Genomic DNA, 17223 nt, shown 5'->3' on the forward strand with positions numbered 1-17223 from the left:
TTGTTGTAGTAGCCCCTCCGTGGCTAAACTGTTCCCTACTTCCCTAGGGGAGGTCATGTCTGTTGGTAGGAACTTTGAAGAAGCCTTCCAGAAAGCTCTGCGCATGGTGGACGAGAACTGCGTGGGCTTTGATCACTGCATCAAATCCGCATCTGATGAGGTAAGTGGCACGTAATGGCTAATAATGTCATGTGTTTATGGGTTGGTCCTTATTGGGCGCTAAGTGTGCTAATTTGGCATCCAGGATTTGGTTTCAGGTTTTGGCCAAGATTCTGCCATTTTCAGCAGGATTTGGATTCTGCCCAATCAATGTGTCTGGCTGAATCCGAATCCCTAAAATCACATGAATTTTCACCACATAAACACGGAGGTTGAACATTTTTCACCATGTTCTGTGGGGTTCAGACGAATCCCAAATTAGTGGATACAGTGCATCCCTATGACAGCGATGTGTTCATGGGTCAGTTCTTCCTGGGCCCCAATAATACCATAATCTGTTCGGCCCACACCCCCTGTTCATGGGTCAGTTGGATCAACTAGTAGTTAGGCAGGTTATATATAGGCATTATGGTTGAACTTGATGGACGTATGTCTTTTTTCAACCCAACTTACTATGTTACTATGTATGTTACTATGTAGTTCTTCCTGGGCCCCAACAATACCATAATCTATTCGGCCCACACCCACACACCCCCTGTTCATGGGTCAGTTCTTCCTGGGCCCCAACAATACCATAATGTGTTCGGCCCACACCCACACATCCCCTGTTCATGGGTCAGTTCTTCCTGGGCCCCAATAATACCATAATCTGTTCGGCCCACACACCCCCTGTTCATGGGTCAGTTCTTCCTGGGCCCCAATAATACCATAATCTGTTCGGCCCACACACCCCCTGTTCATGGGTCAGTTCTTCCTGGGCCCCAATAATACCATAATGTGTTCGGCCCACACCCACACACCCCCTGTTCATGGGTCAGTTCTTCCTTGGCCCCAATAATACCATAATCTGTTCGGCCCACACACCCCCTGTTCATGGGTCAGTTCTTCCTGGGCCCCAATAATACCATAATGTGTTCGGCCCACACCCACACATCCCCTGTTCATGGGTCAGTTCTTCCTGGGCCCCAATAATACCATAATGTGTTCGGCCCACACACCCCCTGTTCATGGGTCAGTTCTTCCTGGGCCCCAATAATACCATAATGTGTTCGGCCCACACACCCCCTGTTCATGGGTCAGTTCTTCCTTGGCCCCAATAATACCATAATGTGTTCGGCCCACACCCACACACCCCCTGTTCATGGGTCAGTTCTTCCTTGGCCCCAATAATACCATAATGTGTTCGGCCCACACCCACACACCCCCTGTTCATGGGTCATTTCTTCCTTGGCCCCAATAATACCATAATGTGTTCGGCCCACACCCACACACCCCCTGTTCATGGGTCAGTTCTTCCTTGGCCCCAATAATACCATAATGTGTTCGGCACACACCCCCTGTTCATGGGTCAGTTCTTCCTTGGCCCCAATAATACCATAATGTGTTCGGCCCACACACCCCCTGTTCATGGGTCAGTTCTTCCTTGGCCCCAATAATACCATAATGTGTTCGGCCCACACACCCCCTGTTCATGGGTCAGTTCTTCCTTGGCCCCAATAATACCATAATGTGTTCGGCCCACACCCACACACCCCCTGTTCATGGGTCAGTTCTTCCTGGGCCCCAATAATACCATAATGTGTTCGGCCCACACACCCCCTGTTCATGGGTCAGTTCTTCCTTGGCCCCAATAATACCATAATGTGTTCGGCCCACACCCACACACCCCCTGTTCATGGGTCAGTTCTTCCTTGGCCCCAATAATACCATAATGTGTTCGGCCCACACCCACACACCCCCTGTTCATGGGTCAGTTCTTCCTGGGCCCCAATAATACCATAATGTGTTCGGCCCACACATCCCCTGTTCATGGGTCAGTTCTTCCTGGGCCCCAATAATACCATAATGTGTTCGGCCCACACCCACACACCCCCTGTTCATGGGTCAGTTCTTCCTTGGCCCCAATAATACCATAATGTGTTCGGCACACACCCCCTGTTCATGGGTCAGTTCTTCCTTGGCCCCAATAATACCATAATGTGTTCGGCCCACACACCCCCTGTTCATGGGTCAGTTCTTCCTTGGCCCCAATAATACCATAATGTGTTCGGCCCACACACCCCCTGTTCATGGGTCAGTTCTTCCTTGGCCCCAATAATACCATAATGTGTTCGGCCCACACCCACACACCCCCTGTTCATGGGTCAGTTCTTCCTTGGCCCCAATAATACCATAATGTGTTCGGCCCACACCCACACATCCCCTGTTCATGGGTCAGTTCTTCCTTGGCCCCAATAATACCATAATGTGTTCGGCCCACTTACCCCCTGTTCATGGGTCAGTTCTTCCTGGGCCCCAATGATACCACAATGTGTTCGGCCCACACCCACACATCCCTGTGTCCCACTCATACAGGAACTGGAGACGCCGACAGACAAGAGGATCTTCGTTCTGGCCGCTGCCCTGCGTGCAGGTTACACTATCGAGCGCCTTTATGAGTTGACCAAGATTGACAGGTGGTTCCTCCATAAGATGAAGAATATTACTGATCAGGTGGCCACGCTGGAGTCCTACCACCAGGATGAGACCTTGATGCCCCGTGAGGTCCTTCTCCGAGCCAAACAGCTGGGCTTCTCCGACAAGCAGATTGCCCTGGCCGTGCAGAGGTACCAGCCTTCCCTTTACTCCTCCCCCCATCTTGTTTCGCTGCCATTTGCCCACTAAGTCACCCTACCACCCTCTCCTCTTTCCCCAGCACGGAGCTGGCAGTCCGCAAGATGCGGCAGGAGCTGCTGATTTTGCCGGTAGTAAAGCAGATTGACACGGTGGCGGCGGAGTGGCCGGCTCAGACCAATTACCTGTATCTGACCTATAATGGAACTGAGCACGACTTGGCCTTTGAGGAGCCGCATGTTATGGTGATTGGCTCTGGTGTTTACCGAATAGGCAGCAGTGTGGAGTTTGATTGGTGCGCGGTGGGCTGCATCCAGGAACTGCGTAAGGTGAGGGAGTTTTTGGGAATGGGGGGGGGGGGAAGAGGTTATTGTGTGAAGCCTTACTGTTTCAGTAAATGTACAACTATAGGCTTTCTTCATATTCCTGTAATTGCACCCTCATTATTTATGGGATTAGATGGGATTAATATAGGAAAAGCTAGTCTGGTATATTCTTGGGCCCCAGGCTTTGTCCCTGTTACCCAGCAGCCTCTTTCCTATGTTCTCCTAACAAGCCAATGTCTCTCTTCTCCCTGCGCAGATGGGATTTAAGACCATCATGGTGAATTATAACCCCGAGACTGTCAGCACAGACTATGACATGTGTGACCGCCTGTATTTTGACGAGATCTCATTTGAGGTGAGTGCTCCGGGACAGGGTCTGCGTGTGTGTGCCGCATTAGGGCTTGGATTGGAACTTAGGCTCTATCTGCCCCCAGTAACTTTATCCACATCAGTTAATGCTTGAAAATGTTTCATACATAGAGCTTCATCATTTCCGTGCTCCATCATGGGCCCTTGAGTCTCCTCTGATGTCATTATATCATGCTCAAGGGGTATGAAAGGGATTAGGTGCCCTCCTCACAGAGGTCGGGTTAATTCTAATGGAGATACACGGAGTTCACTTCTTCTGCACTGTCCTTAGGTGGTGATGGATATCTATGAGCTGGAGAACCCAGAGGGAATCATACTGTCCATGGGTGGCCAGCTGCCCAATAATATTGCCATGTCCCTACATCGCCAGCAGTGCCGGGTGCTGGGCACTTCTCCTGAGGCCATCGACTCCGCTGAGAACAGGTTTAAGTTTTCTCGCATGTTGGACACGATCGGAATCAGTCAGCCGCAGTGGAAAGAGCTGTCTGACATGGAGGTACCTGACTCTTCCCGAAACGGGGAACTTTGGACACTCAGTAGGAAAGTTAGGGGTGGAGAGTAGGACAGCAGGGAGGGGCCAGCAGGGGGCAGTAAGAAAGATAAGGGTAATTGGCACCTGATAAGTGCAGTATAAATCAGTGAAATGTAAACACAAGACGTGTAAGTGCTAATATTACTGTATTAATTCTGGGGTGCAAAGAACTGGGGTTGTGCATTCTTTGTTCTGTGATGAATTCCAACGGCAGAACTTTGCTTCTCTCAGTCGGCCGTTCAGTTCTGTAACACCGTCGGTTTCCCCTGCGTGGTGCGCCCATCCTACGTGCTAAGTGGAGCCGCCATGAATGTGGCCCATTCAGATGGAGACCTGGAGAAGGTGCTCAGTAACGCTGTGGCTGTGTCCAAGGAGCATCCCGTGGTCATCTCTAAATTCATCCAGGAGGCCAAGGTGAGGGGACTGATCTCTGTGCGATCTGCCCGACTTCCATTGCCAGTCCTATTGGCACTATCAGGTGACCTGTCTGTCCTCTCATTGGCAGGAAATTGATGTGGATGCTGTGGCATGTGATGGAGTTGTTGTGGCCGTGGCTATTTCAGAACATGTGGAGAATGCTGGGGTTCACTCTGGGGATGCCACACTGGTGACCCCTGCTCAGGATATCACCCCCAAAACCTTGGAAAGGATTAAAGCCATTGTCCATGCTGTGGGGCTGGAGCTCCAAGTCAACGGACCCTTTAACCTGCAGCTCATTGCAAAGGTATTTTTTACAAGGGGGTGGGGGCACTGATAGATTAATCAGGGGGTAGGGGGGTGGCTGTGGTAAAGTCCCATCATCCCTTATGTCTCTTAGTGTATCCTCTAGAATAATAATAAAATAATGATAAAAAGAATGGTAGTGTGGCCCTTAAGTGTGTGCAGCTCTGAGTCCATTTCTCCTCTACCTGCACAGGACGACCAGCTGAAAGTGATCGAGTGCAATGTCCGTGTGTCGCGCTCCTTTCCCTTTGTATCGAAGACTCTGGGAGTCAATCTAGTCGCTCTGGCAACGCAAGTCATTATGGGAGAAGAGGTTGAACCTGTTGGTGTGATGACTGGTACTGGCATTGTAGGGGTTAAGGTAAGTAGAAATTGGGGGGTATTCCGCCAATCACCGACCCATGTTGTCCCATACATGCCTATTCAGTACTTGCTCTTTCCAGGTCCCACAGTTCTCGTTCTCACGCTTGGCCGGCGCGGACGTGGTCCTTGGGGTGGAGATGACCAGCACCGGGGAGGTTGCCTGCTTTGGAGAGAACCGATACGAGGCCTATCTAAAAGCCATGCTAAGTACCGGCTTCAAAATTCCACAGAAGAACATCCTACTGACCATCGGGAGCTACAAGGTGAGAGGCGGGAGACCCAAACTTGTTCCTCACAGGTCCATTTTCCTGGGACTCGGCCATGACTGGAACCTCTAATGAAACTTTGGGGGACCCAGAGAAACGCTCTAGAGAAATTAGCGGCTTTACGGGTTTCCTTAAACTGAACCGTGCCCAATTAATACCCCAACGATGGGCACAGTAACACACACAGCTGCATTCCATCTGCTTCTGGGAGCTGATGCTTTAAGGGAGCCACACAAGCCTCCATATAGTAGGGCTGCTGCCTGTCCAAACTGCCTGCTGGGAAGCCCACCCATGCACGGGCATCCTATTGCTGTTGGGCTGTCAGGGCTGAAAATCCAATCTGCAAATTCTTCTTATTGGGGGTGTATATGTAACATGAAGAGCTCCCCACCAATCAGCTGATAAGCTTGCTTGGGCAATTGGCTAAATATGCGGTAAAATGCTGTGTGCCGTATCCATGGGATGGGCTGGGCCATTGTATAACCTTGCAGCAGGCCTGTACCACGCAGGCATTGCCAGTCTACAAAAATCATTATGTTGTATTTGCCAGATAGCAGAGATATTATTGTCTGTTCTGTAATTGGTTCCACGAATCTTGAACACTACTGGGTGGATCAGGGATCGGGGAGGAACTTGTGGGAAGTCGTAGTGCTCATGAGTCTGGGACCCGTCCCTGTGACCTTTCCAGTCTCTGATTGCAATGCCCGTTGCTGTGCCCTGTAGAACAAGAGTGAGCTGCTGCCCACGGTGCGAGCCATGGAGAGTCTTGGCTACAGTCTGTATGCCAGCCTGGGAACTGCTGACTTCTATACGGAGCATGGCATCAAGGTAATCCATTTCCTTTCTTATTTCTGCCAGGATCACCTGTGACTCTTCCCTGTCTGTGCATCTCTTACTAACCATGTGTACCTGCAGGTAAAGGCAATGGATTGGCCCTTTGAGGAGAGTGAGAATGACGGGCCCCTACGGGAGAAGCAGGGCAGCATCATGGACCATCTGTCAGAGAATCACTTTGATTTGGTCATTAATTTGTCCATGCGGAATTCTGGGGGGCGCCGACTCTCCTCCTTCGTTACCCGTGGGTACCGTGCCCGCCGCTTGGCTGTGGACTATTCTGTGCCCCTCATCATTGATATCAAGTGCACCAAACTCTTTGTGGAGGTGAGAGGGTTGGTGGGGGGAGGGTTCCAGCCCAGTCATTGTTTTGTGGCCATTTCCTCCCTGGTGTTTATACCACTTGTTCCTCCTTCCCAGGCTCTGCGTCAGATTGGGGGGGCGCCCCCTGTGAAGACTCATGTCGACTGTATGACCTCACAGAAACTTATCAGGCTGCCAGGTGAGGGGGATCTTCTGTACAGAGGGCTGGTGGGACAGAAACTATGGCCTCCTGATGCTGAACTTAAACTTCTGCTGTAAGTGCGATTCTGGGAGTTGTAGTTCAGCATCTGGATAGTCAGAAGATATCCCGTAGTTAACGGATTCCATATAGTTACCATACCCAGCTTTCAGCGGCTCCATAAAACGATGATAAAACCCATCTGAATCTCCCTCAGATGGTGCAAGAACATCTTTCTGTCCCTAAATGCCAATGGATCAGCCTTGTGCCAGGAGTATTGGTATTTTCCCTCTCACTTTAAAAGGGCATCTGACCCTTTCTTGCGAGTATCCAGTGTATCCGCCAGTACAGTCACTTCCTAGAGGTGGTTATTTTACTGTTACATGGGGGCAGATTGGGGCTGAATCCTCTCGGTGCTTCTATGCCAGTAACTCCCCCCCCCCAAGTAGACTTGCTTTTGTCTGTTCCATGTCACCCCTCAGGCCTAGTGGACATCCACGTGCACCTGCGGGAACCTGGCGCTACTCATAAGGAGGACTTTTCTTCTGGCACAGCAGCTGCCCTGGCTGGTGGAATTACCCTTGTATGTGCCATGCCCAACACCAGCCCAGCCATCACTGATGCCAGTTCCTTCTCTCTGGCACAGAAGGTCAGATTTCCGTGTGTAAATGTTGATGCTAAAATACAATCGGCTTTGTCTGTTATGGATCCATGTTTGTAATGACTTCTCTCTGTAACATGCTCTTACTCGGTGGGTTTTCTCTGCAGCTGGCAGAGGCCGGTGCCCGCTGTGACTTTGCCCTCTTCCTCGGTGCTTCCTCAGAGAATGCCGCTTCTCTTTCTTCGATGGCCAGTTCAGCCGCCGGCCTTAAGATGTATCTGAACGACACCTATTCGCAGCTTAAGATGGACAATGTTTCTGTGTGGATGGAGGTCAGTGGTCATGCGTGTGGGTGGGACAGTGAGCATGGAATGTACAGGTGTGTTAGGGTCTTTACATTGGGGGACATGATGTGCTGCTGGCACTAGATGTGTTGGCTGTAAGATTTGTGGGTACAACAGATGCTGTCCCTGAGCTTGGCAATTGCCTGAGAGTCTGAAGGTCATGATACAGCTTGTGTGTGTGTTGTTAGAGATTCCGGATGGTGCTACTGACTGTACCAGTTAATCACCTGCTACCTGTGTGCCCTGTGCCATCTGTGCACGCTAACCCCATGTCACACCCTCCTCCACTTGCAGCACTTTGAGAAGTGGCCGGCACACATGCCCATTGTGGCCCATGCAGAGAAACAGACCGTGGCGGCAATTCTCATGGTGGCTCAGCTGTACCAGCGCCCTGTGCACATTTGCCACGTTGCAAAAAAAGAGGAGGTAAGGCCGGTTACTGGGTGGGTGTATGGGGATATTCAATTTAAGGGGTGCTTGGGCATATGCTATTGTTCTTATTGTAGAAAACCAGTTATCACATGTATCATGGTACTGACTAGTGACCCAGCTTCTCTCTGCTGCTTCAGCTCTCTGTGTGACCCTCTTGTTTTTTCCAAGATCCTTATTATCAAAGCAGCCAAGCAGAAGGGAATCCAAGTTACATGCGAGGTGGCCCCTCATCACCTTTTCCTGTGTCTCGATGATCTGAAGAAAATCGGGGAGACACGGGGGCAAGTACGTCCCATGTTGGGGACTCGGGAGGATCTAGAATCTCTGTGGGAGAACTTGGATATAATAGACTGTTTTGCCACTGACCACGGTAGGAACTGGGGCAAATTAGGAAAAAGGGGCAGAAAACTTTGCTATGAAAGGCAAAGGGGTGTGTGATGGGAAGTGACTTTCAGTTTCATTGTCTTCTTCTTCCTCACAGCCCCTCACTCTGTGGAGGAGAAGGACGGTCCAAACCCACCTCCAGGGTATCCCGGCTTGGAGACCATGCTGCCTCTGCTACTCACAGCAGTCAGTGAGGGACGTCTGACTATTGATGATATCATTAAGCGCCTGTACGACAACCCCCAGAAGATCTTCTCTTTGCCTGTGCAGGAGAACACCTATGTCGAGGTCGCCGCAACTTTTCCTTATTAGCGTTTTCTTGCCCAGTGGTTTCATGTGTTTTTCACCTTCAGCCCATTCTTTTAACAACCTTCATTCTATTGCCTTCCCATCCTCTCTTCCAATTTACACCCTTCTTGCCCACCTTCTCTTTAGTCTTTTCTGCCCTGCCCTGAATGAATGCTCTTCGCCCTCACTAGGTGGATTTGGAGCAAGAGTGGGTGATCCCGTCACACATGCAGTTTACCAAGTCCAGATGGAGCCCCTTTGCTGGAATGAAGGTGAAAGGAGCAGTGCGGCGAGTTGTTCTCCGTGGGGAGGTGGCCTACATTGATGGGCAGGTAGGTGACCAGCTGCTCAGCTCTCTAGGCACTCAATGTATGCAGTGTTTATAGAAAAAACTATTCACTTATAGAGGCACTAAGTGCAACAGAGGTTTGGAGAGGGTCTGTCAGTGCAGTCAGCAGGGTCTCTGTGGTAATTGTTTTATTTATTTTAGGTACTGGTACCCATGGGATATGGACAGGATGTCAGGAAATGGACCCCACCTGTTGTTGCCCAATCTCACCCAGTCGCCATTAAAGAGATCCCTAAGGTATGTTGCTTAGCGCAGTTACCAACCCATTTGCACAGCCATTCCATTGTTGCTTTAGATCCGACGACTAATGTACCACAACCAACACATTGACAGTATTTGAAAAAATATTTAAAAAAAAGAAAGATTGGAGGATAATTAAATGTTTCCTTGTGTTTCCCCTTCAGACCCCAGAGCGACATCGCCATGTTACGGTACAAAGTGAGACGATTCGCAGTCGAGCACCAAGCCCCCGCAGACCCTGTCAGTCCGGAGACGGGCGCTTCCACTTGCCTCCTCGAGTGCATCGTGCATCAGATCCTGGCTTCCCAGGTGAAGCAGAACTTGGCTTACTTGGGGTGTAGGGTAAGCTTTAGGGGTTGCTTAGGACCAGCAATGGAACAGACTAGGTTGGTAGGTCATGTCAACAATCTGATATTCTGACCAATCACTTTGTGTCCTTAGTCCCCTTTGTTTAAGATTGGTTGCAGGGGTTGGTAACGTGGGCAACGCTCCCACAACAATCACCTTTCCCTGCACTGTTACATTATACTTTTATCGATTGGACATTAGCAAAATGTTCATTGTTGCCCCGGCCAGCTGTGCTTATTCTTTGCTGTCTGTTGTCCGTGTCCCCCAATCGCCTTGTTGGCTTGCCCAGCGGGAGCCCTATTTCATGAGCAGGTTCATAAATGTGAACTTGTGCTTGTGTATAAGAACCCTTGTGAGAAATGCCTGGATCCATTGTTTTGCATTAGTCCATGGAGCACCATAAGCTGCACTGTAGTGAATGCACCACCAACTGATGTGCCGGGCAAAGGAATGAACACATGATGTGCCCCTTGGCAGGATGCCATCATACTCGGTGGCACTGCCACAGATGCATTTAGAGCCCAGTTACCCAACACCGCAAACGGTAGCAGAGTCCAAAAACGCCACCCTTTCCCTAGCACTCAGGTCAATCCTGGACGCGCTATGTTAATGGCCTTGTGTTTGTGCTCAATCACGGAATGCTAATTAGCACATCGCCAATCAAGGACTGATGAGATTTAATGGCTTGTAGCATGCAGTAAGTTCGGGTCCAGCTTTAGCCCTTGCTGGCCATAATAAGCAATATGCCTTGTAACAGATTTATTGGCCATTTCCATAGATGCTCTGTTTGCCTTTGATCTATGTTGCCGGTCAGGCCTAAAACCAACCCCAGGTGCCAGACTCTGAAATTGGTGGTCTGTTTGTGGCTAGTGGCAATCTGAAGGCAGCAGGACGTGCACATTGGGAATGGTTTGCAGGCTGGAATTACTATCCAGATATAACTTATTTGTAGATATAATAAGGGGACTGTAGCTCCCTCTGGCAGCCATTCACACACTCAGTGTAGTACAGGCAAGATGTGGGTCACTCGCTAGTAGATTAATCCATCTGCAACCAACCATCATTCTCTGAGCCATTCATGTGCATCAGTGTATAGTATTTCAGTTGATTCTGGTGGAAAGTGAGGGGTTAGTAAAATCTTGGCTGTGCCACTGGGTGGCGTTAAGCGTTGCTGGGCCACATGGTTTCCATAGTTACATAGTTAGTTACATAGTTACATAGGGTTGAAAAAAGACCTGTGTCCATCAAGTTCAACCCATCCAAGTAAACCCAGCACACCTAAACCACACCTACCAATCTATACACTCACATACATAAACTATATATACACCCACTAGTACTAACTGTAGGTATTAGTATCACAATAGCCTTGGGTATTCTGCTTGATCAAGAACTCATCCAGGCCCCTCTTATAGGCATTAACAGAATCTGCCATTACCCCATCACTAGGAAGGGCATTCCCCAACCCCCTCACTGCCCTCACCGTGAGGAACCCCCTACGCTGCTTCAAATGGAAACTCCTTTCCTCTAATCTAAAGGGGTGACCTCTGGTGCACTGATTGTTTTTATGGGAAAAAAGAACCCCCCCCCCAACTGCCTATAATCCCCCCTAATGTACTTGTACAGAGTAATCATGTCCCCTCGCAAGCGCCTCTTTTCCAGAGAAAACAACCCCAACCCTGACAGTCTCACCTCATAGTTTAACCCTTCCATCCCCTTAACCAGTTTAGTTGCAGTCTCTGCACTCTCTCCAGCTCATTAATATCCTTCTTAAGGACTGGAGCCCAAAACTGCACTGCATACTCACTGTTACTGCCCCCCATACTCACTGTAACTGCCCCCCATACTCACTGTTACTGCCCCCCATACTCACTGTTACTGCCCCCCCATACTCACTGTTACTGCCCCCCATACTCAAGGTGAGGCCTTACCAGGGACCTATAAAGGGGCAAAATTATGTTCTCATCCCTTGAGTCAATGCCCTGTTTATACAAGACAGCACTTTATTTGCTTTAGTAGCCACAGAATGACACTGCCTGGCATTAGACAACTTGTTATCAACAAAAACCCCTAGATCCTTCTCCATTAAGGATCCCCCCAACACACTCCCATTCAGTAGATAGTTTGCGTTTATATTATTTCTACCAAAGGGCAGAACTTTGCACTTATCAACATTGAACCTCATTTTCCAGTTTGCTGCCCAGTTATCTAATTTTGTCAAATCGCTCTGCAAAGCGGCACATCCTGCATGGAACTTATAGTTTTGCACAATTTAGTGTCATCAGCAAAAATAGAAACAGTACTGTCTATGCCCCCCTCCAGGTCATTAATAAACAAGTTAAACAGCAAAGGCCCAAGGACTGACCCCTGCGGTACCCACTAACCACACTGGCCCAATTAGAAAATGTTCCATTTCCCCCCACTCTTTGTACTCTATCCTTCAGCCAGTTCTCTATCCAATTACAAATATTATGTTCTAGGCCAATATTCCTTAATTTGATGATTAACCTTCTGTGAGGTACTGTATCAAACGCTTTAGCAAAGTCCAAGTAGATGACATCAACTGCCATTCCAGCATCAAGGTTCCTACTCACCTCCTCATAAAAGGCAACTAAATTAGTCTGGCAAGATCTGTTACGCATAAACCCATGCGGCACAAACTAATAGTATTGTGAACTGCAATGTATTCAAGTACCCTATCCCTTATTACCCCTTCCAGAAGCTTTCCTACTACTGATGTCAGACTAACAGGCCTATAGTTTTCAGGCTGAGAACGGGATCCCTGTTTAAATAACGGCACCACATTAGCAATCCGCCAGTCTCTTGGCACCATGCCAGACCCCAATGAATCCTGAAAAATTATGTGAAGAGGTTTGGCAATCACAGCGCTCAGCTCATTTAATACCCTGGGATGAATCCCATCCGGCCCTGGACCTTTGTTTACCTTTACATGTTCAAGTCTCTTTTGAATTTCCTCCCGAGTGACCCACGCGTCAGTAGCTAAATTACTAGCACTGGGCATATTACAAGGGAAGCCTTCATTATCTGGCTCCTCAGATGTATAGACAGATGAAAAATAAGAGTTCAAAATTTCAGCTTTTTCCCCGTTTTCATCAACCAACGTACCCCCCCGTGATAATAAAGTTCCCACCCCTTCTTGCTTCATTTTTTTACTATTCACATAATTAAAAAATAATTTTGGATTCTTTTTACTCCTAGCTGCAATATCCCTTTCCATCTCTATTTTAGCTGCCTGATAGCTTTTTTGCTGCTTTATTTGCCCCCCTGTACCTGATGAAAGCCCCAGCTGCCCCAGCTAACTTGAATGCCCTAAAAGCACGTTTTTTCTTACCAACCTCGACAATAACACTTTTATTCAGCCATAAAGGTTTTGCTTTGCGATGCCTCTCCTTGCTTACTAGGGGGATATACTGTTGTGTATACCTACAAAGCAATGTTTTAAAGATGTTCCATTTTCCTTCTGTGTCTAACCCCATGAGAAGCCTTTCCCAGCTGCCACATTGCAGAGATGCCCTTATACTGGCAAAGTCTGCACGTCTAAAATTGAGTGTTTTAGTTACTCCCTTATAGCGCTGTCTCTGCAGCATTATCTCAAAGGAGACCATGTTGTGATCACTGTTCCCCAAATGCTCACCCCCCACACAAATGTTAGAGATAAGTTCATTATTATTAGAAATCACCAGGTCCAAAATAGCGTCATTCCTAGTGGGTTCTTGAACTGCCTGAAATAAAAAGTTGCCATTTAGCATATTTACAAACCTACTAGCTTTTTCTGACTTAGCCCCCCCATTACTCCAGTCAATGTCCGGATAATTAAAGTCCCCCATAACAACAACTTGACCCAGTTTTGAAGCCTCCTCCATTTGCAACAATAGCTGGGCCTCATCCCCCTCATCTATACGGGGTGGTTTATAACATACACCAATGATCATTTTCTTTGTGACCTTCAGCCCTACTGTTCCATCATTCATGTGACTGATATGTCTGGGGCTCACAATTTGCCAAGCTCTGTCAGAATGAGGCCACGGTGGTAGCAAGTAGTTGAAGGTGTTGTATATCTGTTTTTGCAGAGTTCGCCCACTCCGGGCCCCCAGCACAATTCCTGGACCCAGGTATAGTTCTGCGCTACACTGATTCTGCCACGTTTCCTGCTTATTGCCCTCTCCTCTATGCAGCCAGTCTCTTTGGAAAGCAGTTTCTATGGCTTTAACATGGCACAAAACAAGGGCACGATATAGGTGCCTGCTGGTGGACGAGGTTAGGGGGCTGCTAAACTGGGAATGTCTCGCAGTCGAGGGAGATTATAGAGAATCCCAAATACGTAATGAGGATTGAGAATTTATTAGCATTCAGTATAAGTGAAATAGGTTGTTCTTGGACCTGCGGGTAAAATAGTGGCCAAGACACAATTTTGACTCCTAGATTAAGTAGAGGATTAGGAATTTACCAGATACATCATTTTTGGATTTGGATGAAAACCGAATCCTTCACGAAAGACTTAGCCAAAACCTGAGCTGAATCTGAATCGTTTGTATATTCAATTGTGAGAAACTACAGTCTGACTGAACAATTAGGATCCTGCAGAATGTTTCACTGCTGGAAAAGCTGTGGTTCTACCATTTATCAGAGCACCATGGGGCTTATACACTATGTGTGCAGCCTCATTATTGTGAATACGGTATTGTAGCAGTGTGCAGCATTTTCCGTGTGGTGCTTTTGACGAACTGCTACTTCTGTGCTAGAATCTTGTGCACGTGGCATCAGTGGCAGCTCGTTGGCATCAGGTGCAAAGCATTAGTGGCCAATTGGCAACTGCCGTATTCCAGAGTGTGTCACTGCCACTAAACCAGGTAACTATTATGGTGAGACTTGGCAGTACCTTTCTGCCAGGGTTCTAGTCAGCACATGGCGCTGGTACTATTTGCTTCAGTGGGTCCTTTCTTGCACTTGCCCATCAGATTGAATCTGCAGAGATCAGACTGGATGAGCTTGGCAAATGCTCCTCTGCAGAGCAGGAGAAACACAAATGTGTTTGTTGGGGCCATGCATGTCAATCCGCTTCCATTACAGTTGGGGTTTTCCATGCCAACACTCGCAGTGTGACATCATGAGAAGGCCGTGCGGGGTGTTTCCCGAGAGAGTGGGAGTGCACTTGTGATGTTTGAGTTTCCATGTGATTATATTAGGTAGGAGTGGGTGCTACCATGTGACTAGTTGGGAGGAGCATGTGCTACCATGTGACTGTAGTTGGGAGGAGTGTGTGTTACCATGTGACTGTAGTTGGGAGGAGTGCTTGCTTCCATGTGACTAGTTGGGAGAAGCACATTCTGTCATGTGACTAGTTAGGAGGAGCGCATTTTGCCATGTGACTAGTTGGGAGGAGTGTGTGCTGCCATGTGACTAGTTGGGAGGAGTAATTGCTGCCATGTGACTAGTTGGGAGGAGTGTGCTACCATGTGACTCATACAGTTTGTGATGGGGCGTATGGGCCATATGTGCTCCCTATATTGTCTTGTGTGCAAAGCGGTGGATGGGTGTGTGCCTATAATTGTTCGCAGTTGTGTATTTGTGTGTGTGAGCAAATTGATGTGAATGGGATTATGTTGTCCATGTTGTATGCTTGAGTTTAACTGAGAAACGTGAGTTTCAGGTGGTGTTCCTTCACTGACCAGTTTGCACACTTTGTCTCTGTGCCAGCAGCTGAGGAGCAGAAAGAGAAGGCACCCAAGAGACCCGTGGAGCCAGGTTATTATATTTCTTACCAGCATTCCTTGGGGGGAGTGTGGATGCAAGAATCACCTCATCCCACTCATGTAGTTAGGTGTCCCCCTGTCTGGAGAGCTTGTGGTGTTGGATCCCAAAGTGTTTGTGGCCGGCTGTGTGTGGGTGTCCTGCATTGGTAGGGTTACGCTTTATGCAAGTTCTGAGTCTCTAATTCCTTTCGTTCATCTGAGTAAGGGATGGAAGGTCTCTGCATCATCATTTAACAGAAACTTCTCATTCCCATGCCATGCTTTACTTCAATTCCTTATTCTTATCTGCTGACTTACTCCAACGTACACACGTATGGGCTGGGCTGGATAGGCATGCTGCCCTGGCCGTAATAGTCTGTTAGTGTGCCGCATCTCGCTCCATAGTCACTTTTCGCCTGCGCTTGCTGATGTCTTGGATTCAGACCTCCCAAAGAGCCAAAAAGCTGAGGGTATTTTACGAGGTCATAGACCGTGTCTGAATCTGTGCTCGTACCCAACTGTCTGTCAATCATTCTGCTTTTTGCTTTGGGGGCAAGGCTACAATGCCCCTTCTTGCACAGAGTGTTCTTGATTTGCGTGCAGCTACTCAAAAATGTTATCGTTAAAAGGAGACTTAGACTCAGGGAGGGTTACTTTGGAAATGTTTGAGCCATGGGGTGAATGTTGATAGTAGATTCATCAGCTGTGTGTGATGTATAGAAGGGGGTAGTGGGCATTGGGCACAGTATTTTTGAATATATTTTCCTCTTTTTTTAATTTTAGAGCTGGTACCCATTCAGGATGGCTATTCCCACCCTCCTCCCATCCCCAGGATTATGTCTCCCCAGAGTACGTCCATGCAAAGTGCCCCCCACGTGCAGACCTCACCCCTGTTGCACCCGTTGATTGGCCAACACATCCTGACGGTTAAACAGTTCAGCAAAGACCAGGTGAGCCTCTGATGGGAAGAGATTGTCACAAGTTGCCAAAGTTCCCTCTCTGATTCAGAGAGCCTTGTAGGACCTTAGTAAATGTTGCTGATAAGTGAATTATAAAACATGGCCGCACTTTACTGAGTAATAGAACCTTACAATAAGGGGCACATTCATCAAAGTACGAGTTTGAATCCTGAAATGGATAAAATTCGAATTTGATAATTTCTGATGATCGCAAATATCACGAAAATGCTTATCGTATTAGTCACGATAATATCGTATTGGCGATCCAAAAGTGACAAAATTTTCGGATCCGAACAATTGTAAATGGCGGGAAAACCGTTCTGACTTTGATCCTTCTGTGCATGATTTTGGAAGCCTTCCATAGGAGTCAATGGCACTCTGCAGCTCCAACCTGGCTCAAGGAAAGTCACGATACCGATGCTTTAATGAATCCGAAACTTTTCTACTCGGCACAACAATACGATTTTGTTGCACAAATTTTGTAGCAAAGTACGAAAAAGTTGCGCAAATGTACGAGAAAGTATGAAAAAATATCATTTTTTTTTTTGTATTTCGAACCTGTCGTACTTTGACAAATCAGCCCCTAAGTGTATTTTCCTTATAGATCTTTTGCCTACAAGAAGTGGTTTGCTTTTTGCTGGTCTTATTTTAGCTGTAATTCATATTTAAGGAAGGGATTTTCTCCGGAGGCCTCCTTTCCAACTGGCTATTCCATCACAGTAAGAACATCCTCTCCTCTCTGTCCCATTGCAGATGTCGCATCTGTTCAACGTGGCGCACACGCTGCGCATGCTGGTGCAGAAGGAGAGGAACCTTGATATCCTAAAGGTAAGATGGG

At 48.0% G+C, this 17223-nt stretch overlaps 1 protein-coding gene across 3 annotated transcripts in view; it reads left to right on the forward strand.

Annotated features, from left to right (window-relative positions):
- Positions 1-17223, forward strand: part of cad (carbamoyl-phosphate synthetase 2, aspartate transcarbamylase, and dihydroorotase) — a 48425-nt gene that overhangs the window by 27441 nt on the left and 3761 nt on the right. The window contains exons 16-38 of one of the 3 annotated variants that reach the window (XM_031901930.1): positions 48-160; positions 2515-2765; positions 2855-3101; positions 3355-3453; positions 3739-3963; positions 4231-4413; positions 4505-4723; positions 4916-5083; positions 5166-5348; positions 6075-6179; positions 6267-6512; positions 6606-6687; positions 7170-7336; positions 7456-7620; positions 7927-8058; positions 8233-8434; positions 8546-8736; positions 8928-9068; positions 9227-9322; positions 9490-9634; positions 15395-15439; positions 16210-16376; positions 17139-17213. In XM_031901930.1, coding sequence (XP_031757790.1) covers positions 48-160; positions 2515-2765; positions 2855-3101; positions 3355-3453; positions 3739-3963; positions 4231-4413; positions 4505-4723; positions 4916-5083; positions 5166-5348; positions 6075-6179; positions 6267-6512; positions 6606-6687; positions 7170-7336; positions 7456-7620; positions 7927-8058; positions 8233-8434; positions 8546-8736; positions 8928-9068; positions 9227-9322; positions 9490-9634; positions 15395-15439; positions 16210-16376; positions 17139-17213 — 3647 coding nt within the window. Of the gene's footprint in view, positions 1-47; positions 161-2514; positions 2766-2854; positions 3102-3354; positions 3454-3738; positions 3964-4230; positions 4414-4504; positions 4724-4915; positions 5084-5165; positions 5349-6074; positions 6180-6266; positions 6513-6605; positions 6688-7169; positions 7337-7455; positions 7621-7926; positions 8059-8232; positions 8435-8545; positions 8737-8927; positions 9069-9226; positions 9323-9489; positions 9668-15394; positions 15440-16209; positions 16377-17138; positions 17214-17223 lie in introns of those variants that run through there. The other 2 variants (XM_031901931.1, XM_031901932.1) reach the window with 2 other exon arrangements.

This window comes from Xenopus tropicalis, chromosome 5 (genome assembly GCF_000004195.4).
Source record: "Xenopus tropicalis strain Nigerian chromosome 5, UCB_Xtro_10.0, whole genome shotgun sequence".
NCBI classification, from domain to species: domain Eukaryota; kingdom Metazoa; phylum Chordata; class Amphibia; order Anura; family Pipidae; genus Xenopus; species Xenopus tropicalis.